This window comes from Podarcis melisellensis, assembly GCF_964234715.1.
Source record: "Podarcis melisellensis genome assembly, chromosome: 13".
NCBI lineage: Eukaryota > Metazoa > Chordata > Lepidosauria > Squamata > Lacertidae > Podarcis > Podarcis melisellensis.
This window is the reverse complement of record NC_138545.1, coordinates 36,877,436-36,890,222: the sequence shown is the minus strand read 5'-3', so window position 1 is coordinate 36,890,222 and position 12,787 is coordinate 36,877,436. Positions and strand designations below refer to the sequence as shown.

The 12,787-nt window shown below is 46.3% G+C and overlaps 1 protein-coding gene across 4 annotated transcripts in view; it reads left to right on the top strand.

Annotated features, from left to right (window-relative positions):
* HDAC5 (histone deacetylase 5) overlaps window positions 1-12,787 on the top strand; it is a 113,449-nt gene that overhangs the window by 58,255 nt on the left and 42,407 nt on the right. For all 4 annotated transcript variants that reach the window (XM_081883846.1, XM_081883848.1, XM_081883847.1 and 1 more), the window contains 5 exons: window positions 1,670-1,814; window positions 3,346-3,463; window positions 7,353-7,483; window positions 10,152-10,283; window positions 12,331-12,443. In XM_081883846.1, the coding sequence (XP_081739972.1) occupies window positions 1,670-1,814; window positions 3,346-3,463; window positions 7,353-7,483; window positions 10,152-10,283; window positions 12,331-12,443 (639 nt within the window). The remainder of the gene's footprint in view (window positions 1-1,669; window positions 1,815-3,345; window positions 3,464-7,352; window positions 7,484-10,151; window positions 10,284-12,330; window positions 12,444-12,787) is intronic.

Below are 12,787 nucleotides of genomic sequence, written 5' to 3'. Positions count from 1 at the left end.
TATCTCTGCAGCTTTCTTATGACACCTGGAAGCATAGATTTCATCCAAGGTGGGAAGAGTGCACCCAATTACTTTCTCCGCAGTCGTTACAATCCTGGACAGCATTGTTTTTTCCCTGACCGTGCAGCTCCCAAACCACACACACACATTATGTCTGAACAAATCCTTCCAACTAATGTTGTGCTCCGTGGCCTGCTGCTCAAACTTGAAAATTAGTTCTGCATAATACAAAAGTCATCAGCATTATGTATTGCCTGAGCGTGCTAGCTTCTGGGGTCGGGACAAGCAATGTGCACCACTTTTTGTCTCAAGCCATTGTCCCACACTACGTCATCCCAACTTACTTAGTTTTGTCAGAGGTTAAGTCTGATTGTGTGCATAAAACCACTTATTCATCCATCATGGCACCTTTTCAACTCTGATTTCACTTCCTTTGAGTTTTTTTTAAAATAATATATACCCGCCCTCTTAGTTGCCTGGGCTTGGAACAGATGTTTTGTTTACCATGTGATTGTCTCCCTTCAGCTTGTTCTTTATAAGAGAGAGCAACCACACAAAGTCCCCATTCTCTCCCCTTTCACCCCCCTACATCATTTCAGTGCCAAATTCTCCCCCTGCATTGAAACGGTTATTTGCTTCCCAAAGTGCCATTGCAATTGGCACCTATGGGAGCAAATAGCAGCCGGGGAGGGGGAAGAGGAATTTGGCAGGAAAAATCAGGTTGCAGGGGTGGGTAAGACCCAACCACCTCTACTTGGGTCTCACAGTCCTGATCTGGATTCTTCACACTTTTTTGCAGCTGTGACTTCTTTAAAGAAAAGAAAAGGGGGGGGGGGGGAGAAAGCCCAAGAATAACATGGAACCTTCCCAGGATAGGATGCTTATTTTTATTTAAGTTTTAATTGATCTGTTGGTTTTGGAACATTTATATTTTGCCTTTCTGCCCAGCAAAGGCAGCTGACAGCAGTAAACAAAGCAGAAAAGGGCCGGGTTCAACAAAGCAGTTGCACAACACGAGCTGGCACAATGAGTCCTGCTAGTGCAATGGGGCCCCCTCTACACCCCCTTCCCAGATCATCTCTGTGGGAGAACCCCCAGAACAGCATGCAGTGAGAAGGGAGGGGAGCTAGTTCTGTTTGGCAAGCGGAAATGCTTGCGCTGGTGGCAAAATTGGCTCCACGTTGAATTCCTCCCACAGCCTATAACAAACAGGCAATAAAGCAGCTAAGGAAGATTGTGCAAGAGGCATTCCAGCACCGGCAGCCAATGAAATCAACTGCCACTAAACCAAAACACCCTCTTGAGAAAGCAGTGTGCGTGCTGAGCTTCCAAAAACCAGGGTGCGAGGGAACAAAATGCATTTCCTCTAGAAGGGCGTAGAGGCGCCACTACGGAGAAGGCCCTGTTTTTAGTACAGGAGGCAGAGCCTCAGGGGAAGAAGACCTGAGCGATTGGATATCAGAATTTTGAAGGTCTCTTTTGCAGAGGCGTCAGCAAGGCTCCGTAAAAAGCCCCTGGACTATGGTATTATGAAGTTGGAAGTCTGCATCAAAAGATTGCACATGTTTTATGTCTGGGTTTTGCATGTGAAGGCTGGCAAGGGTGGGTGGGGGACAAACACACGATCCCCTGCAGTCCCACTAACTCCCTCCCCATCTCCCCTCTGCAGCAACAGCAGGAGATGTTGGCAGCAAAACGCCAGCAAGAACTGGAGCAGCAGCGTAAGCGAGAACAGCAGCGGCAGGAGGAGCTGGAGAAGCAGCGGCTGGAGCAGCAGCTACTTATTTTACGCAACAAGGAGAAAAGCAAAGAGAGTAATAAATAAATATATATATTTCTATTTCTATTGAGTTGCGTTGGTTAGACTTGGTACGCTGAGGACTTGGAGGATTTCACACTTTCCCACCCCAGAAGCAGCACAGTAGAAAGAATAAGATACAGCATGGGTAGGCAAACTAAGGCCTGGGGGCCGGATCCGGCCCAATCGCCTTCTAAATCCGGCCCGCGGGCAGTAGAATGTGTGCTTTTATTTAAAATGCATCTATGGGTTATTTGTGGGGCAAAGGAATTCGTTCTTTTTTTTTCTTTTTTTTTCAAAATATAGTCCGGCCCCCACAAGGTCTGAGGGACAGTGGACTGGCCCCCTGCTGAAAAAGTTTGCTGACCCCTGAAATACAGTTAAAATTGCCGCTGTTTCCCTAGAAAAATAGGTGCCAGAACTCACCATGAATGCCCATCTTCTTCTCTTAGAATGGCAATGGCGCCCACCTGAGAGGTGTCTGAACTGGGTTCTGGCAAGTTCTGGCTGGGGGAAAAAAATCCTGTGATAAGTGAACAATTCTAAAAGTATCATTCTAGATTTAGCTTCCATGCCTCCATATGCCTTAGGAATTGTTGAATGAAGGGCTGGTCACCCCCATGCAAAAGCCCTTTGAACTGTGGTTTTAATGAAGAGGGTTGTGAATTTCTGCAATGGAATTTATAGCAGCCTCACAAACCTGCGGTTCCCAAGGTTCCTTTAGGAGGAGCCTCAAACAGTCTTGCTTGAAGAGGTGAAAATTAGCGTGGCTGCTTAAAAACCTATGCAGAATGCTGCTCTGTCTGTGATACATATTTAATTTTTTTGAATATGGCTGGTTCACAAGAAGCCATTGATGCATATGATTTGGCCCTTAGATTGAAGGTTTGACAAATAAATAAACAAGAGTGGAGCTTTACAGGGACACCTCAGTGACAGAGCCGCATAGACAATCCCCACGTGTAGCAAAGGAGAGGTGTTTTTTTTCAATCATGTGCTTGATTGAGGTGGAGAGGATTGCAAACAAAAGTGCATCCTGGAGGGTGAGGTGAGAAGGGCAGTTATCCCAGAATACAGTGCAATAGTGAAGCATTGCATTATGGGAAATAGTGTTCTGGTCTCTGCCATTGCCATGGGGATCTATACCTTGCACTTGTGGGGAGTGCAGTGTGGAAGTTGGAAAGCTCTGGAATTAATTCTGGAATTTAAGGAGTCTTTTATACTGGTAGACCATACTTCTGCTGGATCAATAAACCATGGTTTCTTGGACCAAGAACAAGGAAGTGTGCCTGCTCCTCATGTGCCACAATACAGCATTTCAGAGGCTTGTCCAACCATAGTTTCTCGCTGCATCAAAACTGGGAAACTGTGGTTTATTCTCCAACTAGAAACCAGGCAATTAAAGGCAAATGGTTTGTAGTCAGAGATTAAACCACAGTTGTGTGTGCACAAGCACAACTCTGATTCTTAGTCTAATAAATCATGGTTTCTGGGATAGAAAGTCCTGGAAGGGTTTATCCACGAGTGTTTTCCTAACTCTTCCACAGGTGCCATTGCCAGTACCGAAGTGAAGCTGAAACTTCAGGAGTTTCTTCTCAGCAAGTCTAAAGAGCCAGCAACAGCAGGCGGCTTGAACCATTCCCTCCCTCAGCACCCCAAATGCTGGTAGGTCTTACCGCCTTTGCTTCTGGGCATTCATGCCGGGTCTAGGACAGGACGTCGGTGGGGCGAGATTTTACCACTGGAATGAATGTAGTAATCTCAAGAGAGAAGGCATAAAGTCTGTATTTCGGCATCTGGGAGACTCCCTTTTCCTTCCACACATCTGTCTCCAGTTTGCCGAAAATTTGACTGGTGTGTGTGTGTTGCGTGTTTGTTTTCCTCGGCGGATAGTAGTGGGTGGATAGAGTGACCCTTTGACCATCCAGTAGCTACCCTGATTGAGAGTACAATGTTATGCTAAGGGGTAACTTAAATATTCTTCAGCATGCACACTTAGTAAATGGAACCAAGGGTGTGATATATGGCCTTGCTTTTAAAAGGAATAACCTTGTGCATAGACCTTCAGTTATCTTATCTTAAAGAGCTTTAAAAGGGGGGTGAGATAAATTTGTGGAGGGTCAGGTAATCAATGGCTAATTGTCATGATTCCTGTATGGTACCACCCTGCCTATGAATTTAAGCCGCTGTGGAATAACAGCAGGAGAGGACAATTGCATTAATGCCTTGCTCTGGACTTCCCAGAAGCCTCTGGCTGGCCAGTGCAGGAAACAACATGCAGGGCTAGATAGGCCTCTGGTCTGATGGCAACAGTGTGCTCTTCTGTTAATTACATGTGCAAATTATACCTGCTCAAGGTGAGCTGCTCCTGTTGTCTCTCCAAGAGCTGATTTAGATGTGATGGAGCATCTCCACATCTCTCTGTTGCCCAGAATAGAATTTTCACATCCCGCCTCCACTCCAAGCCAGGAGGTTGGTGTGTGTGTGTGTGTGTGTGTGTGTGTGTGTGTGTGTGCAGGCTCGCGAACACAAAGGCAAGTATTCTATTTCGGGCAGTGCAGAGATGTGGGGGAACAGGAAATGTGAGGCAGCAGTGTGCTTCCTCTTCTGTCCAAAACACCATCGCGCTGGAAGGCGTCAGAACATCCTCATCATAAACTGTGTAGCCACCAGCCAAGTCAAATTTCTCAAGAGAACCATCAGTTTCGTTCCAGGGATGATAGCTCAGTTCCTAACCCAACTTCTCTAAGTTATGACTTTACTTGCCTCTAAGCCCTCCTGTTAATGAAAGTTTCTGTCTCAGATGGTTGTTTCATAGAGAGACAAGAGCGTGGGTTTTGGGGCCAAGGAAGTGAGCAGGTTTGAGGGAAACACCTCAGTGAGAAATGGGCCTGTGTGCTGCTGGCGTCAAGGGACATTGGGGACACGAAAAGGGATGAGGGTTAGATATTAATCCAAATAAAGTGGTACCTCAGGTTACAGACCCTTCAGGTTACAGACTCCGCTAACCCAGAAATAGTACCTCGGGTTAACAACTTTGCTTCAGGATGAGAACAGAAATCGCGTGGCGGCAGCAGGAGGCCCCATTAGCTAAAGTGGTACCTCAGGTTAGGAACAGTTTCAGGTTAAGAATGGACCTCCAGAAGGAATTAAGTTCTTAACCTGAGGTACCACTGTACTGTAATGAATTGACTGTGGGGCAGCTGGTCTTGAATTTAGCCATGTAACTATCAAAGCATGAAGCATCCATAAACTCCCTGGTAGTTTGTTGGCATCCATCAGTCTTGAGATACAGTGAAGTGTGCATCTCCAGTAGTCAAACTGCTGGAGAACCGCAGTGCCTCCTGTGGTTGCAGAGACCGCTAACTCATAATTGCTGGCTCCTGTATTGTTTTTGCTGTGTTAGCAGCACCAAAGTGACCTCCCCCGGGGTGCGAGCCTGGGCAGTTTGTGGAAGTCCTGTGCTGCCCAGATGACAAGACCCCTTTCAGCCTCGTTTATATGGTCCAAAGGAAAGCAGAGCAATATGCTGGGCGCCAACTCGACCGCAGGAGTTGCCAGAAGGAGGCATACAAGACACCATCCAACTGCCTTAGGGACTCCACTCCAAATTTGTGTAGGGTATACTCCTTAACCTTTTCTTCTCCCAAATATGTCCCTAGAACAGGGGTCAGCAACCTTTTTCAGCCGTGGGCCAGTCAACCGTCCCTCAGACCATGTGGTGGGACAGACTATATATTTTTTTTGGGGGGGGGGAGAACGAATTCCTGTGCCCCACAAATAACCCAGATATGCATTTTAAATAAAAGCACACATTCTACTCACGTAAAAACACCAGGCAGGCCCCACAAATAACCCAGAGATGCACTTTAAATAAAAGGACACATTCTACTCAGGTAAAAGCATGCTGATTCCTGGACCGTCCACGGACTGGATTGAGAAGGCGATTGGGCCGGATTCGGCTCACGGGCCTGAGGTTCCCTACCCCTGCCCTAGAAGCTGTCAGCATGTGACAGTGGCCACACCCCAGGGAGTAGTGGAGAGGAAAAGAATCATTCTGAGCTTCCCTCTGTCTGGCTCTATCCTTCCCTTGAGTCCTCACCATTCTTAGTAGTGGTGTTGGCAGCAGGGAGTCACACACTTTTCCGTTTCCCCACCCTGACCTATAAAACTGACCCCATCCTGCCCTCTCTCCCCTAGGCCTTGCTTGCCCTCTGACTTATTCCACCTGCAACTTCTGCCTACTGATAACCCACTGAATTTCCTGGACCATGGATGCTTAGAGCGGTAATCCATTTAGCCTGCTTAGAACAGATCACAGATGGACCATTATCCCTTCCCCCACCCTCCCAGTCACCCACAGTGGATATTCTTATCTCACCTCTTGGGTCACCCCCCCAAGTCCCTTTAACCTACATTCAGGAATAGAATCCTGAGTTGACTGTTGTCAACTTTATGGATGGCAGAAAGACAAAGAAATGCTATGTCTATTCACAATTCACACTCCTGTCTCTCTTCTTGTTAATTTTTTTGTTGCATTTCCACTCGGCCCCATCAAAACAAACCTTGCTGATCAAGCAAGATAGGCCATTAAGGTATAAAATACTACATACCATAATGTAACATATTAAAACTTCTTCAAAGCCTGTTTTTTTAAAAGCCAGTCCAAAGAAACATTTCTGCAAAATGCTCAGATGTATACATTTGAAAGACTTTCAGTGGCAGGGAATCATGGAAGATTAAAAATATGGGGGAAAGCTATATTTTGTTGGGCTGTTCTTACATTGGTTGTAGTAGGAGTGTGTGAGCTTTCAGACATCATAGGCGCCTTAATTATGCTGAATGGAAAAGCAGCAGTGTCACACGTTATAGAGAGAGAGCTAGTTTTGTAGTTTTCCTTGTTATTTGAAAGTATACATATTGAGGTGTAGCCTAACCATTCCAAGAGATAGCCAAATTCCACTGCTCACATGCCAGCTCTCTAGGGAAATGACCACCCCCTGCCCTGATGCTTACAGAACCAAAACTTAGTTTTCTGCGGGTGTTTCCAGACTGAAGACTCTGAATGCTACAAAATAATGTCAGTGCTTGGATTGAAGACAACTCATTTGGGCTGCTGTAAACTGCTGTTTTCTCACTTCCTGGCTTGGCTCTGGATGGATAGATAGATAGATAGATAGATAGATAGATAGATAGACAGACAGACAGACAGACAGACAGATAGATGAGAGAAAGAGAGCAGGTTGGATTATGAGTGGAAACATTTGCATTGTTGATAAGTCAAGTGGTAAATTACACAGTTAGGCTGCAAAATGACTGGGCATATTTGTATTTGTGCCCTTATAACACTGAGAATTCTGCTGTTCTTATCTGCCTTTTTCAATCTGTTGTTGTTGTTGCTGCTGCTGCTGTTTTAAATAGCAAGTTACGATAAGTTGCACTGTCCGTCCTGGAGCAGGACATATCAGAAGTAGTCTGTTGGCTCTGCTACTTCATATGACCCTATTGGTCTGTACCATTGTAACTTGGTCAACTTCTTTCTCTGTTTCCACAGGGGGGCTCATCATACCTCATTGGACCAGAGTTCCCCTCCCCAGACAGGAAGCCCAGGAACACCACCCTCTTGTAAACTACCTTTACTCGGCACTTACGACAGCAGAGACGACTTTCCACTCCGGAAAACTGGTCAGCAAACCCCCTTGGTGATGGGATAAGCCAGAAAACCAGGGTGGGGGTAGTAGGAGGTGCTGATGAAATTTAGTCCCCTGGGTGGAAAGGGGCTTTCTGCACTTTCTGAGTATGCTGGCTTGAAATGACCAGGATTGTGTGTGTGATTTTGTTGGAAGAGCTACAAGTATGGGGGAGGGACATTCATTACGTTAGTTTATTGAACATTATTGGAGACTAAGATGAGCTTTCTGAAAGCTCAAGCGGGCGAATGTAAGGCTCCCACCCATGCCAGATCTCAGTTCCTCTAGATATTAATTACGATAAGCACCTACACTTCTGTGTGTGCCAAGCGCCTTGTATATTCTTGAGCAAGTGGGATTTGCAAAACCTACTGTGCAGACTGCTTCTGCGAACATCCTACTTTTAGATGCAGTTCAGGGCTTTACAAAAAATCAGATGTTTGGGTGCTAATTATGTAACCTTACAAGAGCTTCTCTGCAGACAGGCATTGAGAAAAGACAACAACCCAGCTGCTATGCGGAAACAAAGCTCCTTAGAAACATAGGAAACAGCATTATGCCAGGTCAGGCTATCTGTCTAGCTCAGCGCAAGCTACTGTTCTTCTGGCAGCAGTGCGCCAGGCTCTCAGGCACAGAGAGGTCTCCCCCATCACGAGCTAGCTGTGATCCTTTTAGCTGGAGATGTCAAGGATTGAATCTGGCTCTTTTGCATGCAAGGCATGTACTCTACTGCTGAGCTATGGCTCTTCCTCTGGTGGGCTGGGCTAGACTGGAGGGCAGTGACTAGTCATGTCGCCCAGTATGGTTGAGCAGAGATTTGAACCCAGGTCAAAATCCCAACGCTCAATCCAACACTCCACACCAGAGGCTGGCAACCTAAGGCCCATGGGCTGGGGTTGCTTAACCGGCCCATAAGCCGCCCCAAACGCAGCCACCTGCTCGGCGAGTCCCCCCACACTGCGCTAAACCAGCGCAGCGCGGGGACGCTCTTCCACAGCTCCGGAAATCGCTTCTGCGCATGCCCAGATGCCGGAAATCACTTCTGCGCAGGCACAATTTCCGGTGTCTGGGCATGTGCAGAAGTGATTTCTGGTGCCACAGACGTGATTTCCAGCGTCTGGGCATGCACAGAAGTGATTTCTGGTGCCGCAGACATGCACAGACGTGATTTCCAGCATCTGGGCATGTGCAGAAGTGATTTCTGGTGCCACAGACATGCACAGACGTGATTTCCAGCATCTGGGCATGCGCAGAAGTGATTTCTGGTGCCACAGACATGCACAGACGTGATTTCCAGCATCTGGGCATGCACGGAAGCAATTTCTGGCACTGTGGACATGTGCAGGATCTCCACGGGAGTGATCCGACCCATGCCCAGTAAGCCTTGCCAACCCCTGCTCCACACCATGCCAGCTTCTTTCAAGAGCTTAACTCTTCTGGAAATTCGCAAAGTGGTTCTTTGCTTATTGCAAGCTGACCCATTTTATCAAGACTGGAGCCCCCTTGCCAACAAGTAAGAAAGATAAATTTTGGAAGAGTTGGGCTCAATCAAGTGAGGGAGAGGAAGCGACAAATGCATGTCTGCGATGTAGTGTGTCCTGAGTAAAAGAAAGCAGGAACATACCTGGATTTGCACAATTTCCTTTGTGCTTTTGAAGGAAGGGATGGAAATTCTTTTATTATTATTATTATTATTAAACGTTTTATTTAGGCGTGCTTACAAACAAGCAAGCAAACAAAACAATAAGATATACACACTTAACCACAAAATAAGAAGAAAAAGTAAGGACAAAAGGAACATAAAATACCACACCCGTGTGACTTCCCTCCACCAGCTCTCGTCACCTTTAAATCATTTAAATTCTTATTTACATTGCATATCAATTATCACTGTAATTACTTCTTTTATGGTACTATTATAACATCAGGTGATCCTTACATGACCTCACCTTCTTTAGGTGATAAGGAGGTGGGACTTGTCACTCTGATTAGTTGGGCAGGAAGAACTTTAGTCAGATTTTTAGACATTGACGGATTAAGCTTGGACAGACCTATAACCTGCTACTGGGGCGCCAACATGCACAACTCCCTGTGTGCAAGGGCCGCCATGTTCTCTTCCATTAGTTGTGGAGTGCATGCACAAAGGGGAATTCCTTCCAAACGCTGATCGTTGCCCATTGTAGATGTGAATGGGATACTCCTGCATGCATGGAACTCTCTGTCCATGTTGGTCCTCTGTGTGACTTAGGTATATGTATTTGACCTGTTCTTGTGGAATTTCCATGGAGGGTAAAGGTGGCACTGTGGGTTAAACCACAGAGCGTAGGGCTTGCCGATCAGAAGGTCGGCGGTTCGAATCCCCACGACGGGGTGAGCTCCCGTTGCTCGGTCCCTGCTCCTGCCAACCTAGCAGTTCAAAAGCACGTCAAAGTGCAAGTAGATAAATAGGTACCGCTCTGGCGGGAAGGTAAGCAGTGTTTCCATGCGCTGCTCTGGTTTGCCAGAAGTGGCTTAGTCATGCTGGCCACATGTATGCCGGCTCCTCGGCCAATAAAGCGAGATGAGCGCCACAACCCCAGAGTCGTCAGCAATTTGACCGCTTGTCTTGCTTTTCTCCTGCCTTTCCCTCATGTGTCTGTGCCTTCTCCTCCTCCTCCTTCCAGCCTCGGAACCCAACCTAAAAGTGCGCTCACGGTTAAAACAGAAGGTTGCAGAGAGGCGGAGCAGCCCCCTGCTGCGGAGGAAAGATGGGACCGTCATCAGCACCTTCAAAAAGCGAGCAATTGAAATTACAGGTGAGCCCAGCCAGGGCGGGGTGAGTGGGAGGGAATAGCTTTCGCTAGTGACATTTGCATGGGAGAATAGCTGGGCATGGGAAAGATGAAGTATTCATCACACCCTCTGGTCCCCTCCATCCAGTTCCCCACCATCAAATACCTTGGCAAACATGGATTTGGGTTTTGTGAGGTAACTTTTAGTTGGGTCTCCAGAAGATCCCATAGTGTTCCTTCAAAATGTGGAATCTTCTGCATTCATTCATCTCCACTTCACTTCCTTCCTGGAGGTGTAGAAGGCATATTCCTTTCAGCATGAAGGGGGGTGCAACGGCTAATTCCTAGCTTCAAACGAGTATTTGACTCCCATTTGTTTATTTTAAGCTTTCTAGGTTGGGCCAGTAAATCAAGGAGGGAGGAAAGAGACAAGGTTAAAATAACACTCTCAGAAGCTTCACACGGGCTCAGGTGGGGGCTGTGTGCCACAAAGTGGGAGGGAGGGGTTGAGATAGCAGACTGGAAGTGACAAAGTTGGGATTCAAGGAGGAATGCGGCAAATTAGTTTAAATAATGACTTAAAAACAGCAAACTGTGATTTCCCACTTTAAGAACAAACTGTAGGGTGTCTCAGGCTTGCACACCCACCCACCCTACTTTTCTTCTCATCCTGTGAGGAGGAGAAGGTTACGGTTTTAACTAACCACATTTCCCCTTTGATGTCAGTACTGAAAACCATGGTTTGTTTAAACTATTGATTGAGAGCAAGTTAAGTTCTGAAACATCAGTTTGATCTTGGCCTGCTGCCAGTAACTGTATTTTCAACAAGCCACAGTTCCCAGAGCTCAGGCGTCAATAGGAAACTGTGGTCAGTTTAAATGTTAAGCTTTAATATCTTTCTCAGAGGAGGAAAGGAGAGCTGAACATTACATTCTGATTCAAACTTTATATTTCAAGTCAAATCTTGTTCTTCCCTTCTCTAGTATGACCCTGTAACTATCGAAGCAAGCATCCATTTAAAGATTTATAAAATTCATAGTGATGTTAGGGGTTGAGAAAAGCCAAGAGCAGGTTATGAAAGTGAAGGTTTATTTATAAAGAATGCACCCAAGTTTCCCCCCCTATCCCCTTCAGATGTGCCGCTGATAAATTAAGATATTAATCCAGAAGGTCGTAATCTGTGTGCTGGCTATTTTGTTTGTGCAAGTGGGGGTTATGGACAAGAGGGTTATAATCCAGAAGCATCTGCTGCTTCTGAAGGAATTTTTATTTTTGTTGGCAAAGGGGACAGCGGCAGGCTGGCAATCCACTATTACATAAGCACATGAGCTTTTGAAGGGCTGAGATTGATTATTCAAAACTAGACCTCTTTTTGGAAATAACAAAATACCTTTAGCTGATTTAGAAAGGTGAATGTAAAATTGCAAACATAGCAGAGCAGGGCAGAGGGGGAGAAGAGAATTCTAAACTTTCTTCTCCAAAACGTGGGCCTCCCCAGCAATTTGAGCTTTGGAAGAAATTTGGGGGATTTTTCTCCGGCTTTTGTGTGAAGGGAACCACCACGTCTGGCATATGTGAAGCCCTTTTCCAGCTTCTGAATCATGGAAGACTAAACATCTGTGGTTCAGATAGGACAAGCAGATTTCAAAGTGCGATCCAGGAAACTCTGCAGTGCATCAGGGATTCCTTTTTCTTTTTCCTTTGGCTGTACACCACCTTCATATCTGGTAGGGTGTATTTAAAAACTGGAAACGTTGTCATAGACAAACTTCCCTGGAAGACCCGATAGGTTGCTATGCTAGTGATCTCCCCCTACTGCTAAGCAGGCATAAGGTGTCAAAGGATGGGCCAAAGATGATTGGGACAGGAGGGCCAAATGAATGGGAAGGCAGCCCGGTAATTCAAAAACTACTTTCGTTACTGACACTGAATTTTCAGATGGTTCTCTGCCACCAAGAAGACTTGAAACTTGATTATGCTTTGAAATTAAAGCTGAAATGCTCAGCAGCCTAAATTTTAGCACAAGGGACTGACATAGTAGTGATCTTCCCCCCACCCCCCTTCTTTGCAGTGTCTTCAATGTGCAACAGTGCCCCCGGATCTGGACCCAGCTCCCCGAACAGCTCCAACAGCGCCATCACAGAAAACGGGCTTACTGGCTCAGTGCCCAATATTCATACTGAGGTAAGAAGGCTGGTGGAGCAGCGGCTGCAAAGCTTATGAACTGGTCTGGTATCATTTCTGCAAACACCATATAGGTTTCCCTCTCTTTATCTATGAATGTAGATTTTTTCCCCTGCCATTACATTTTCAGCCTGTTCTTTGCTACTCTGAACCCACACATGAAGCTTGCTGGGTGATTTTTGTGCTTGCCACTCTCTCATCCTAATCTTCCTCCCAGGGTTGTTGTGAGCATAAAAATGGGACAAATGTCCCTGGTGTGCTTCTTGGAGGAAGGGTGGGAAAGCAATGCACAGTGGTACCTTGGTTCTCAAACTTTATCTGTTCCGGGAGTCTGCTTGGCTCCC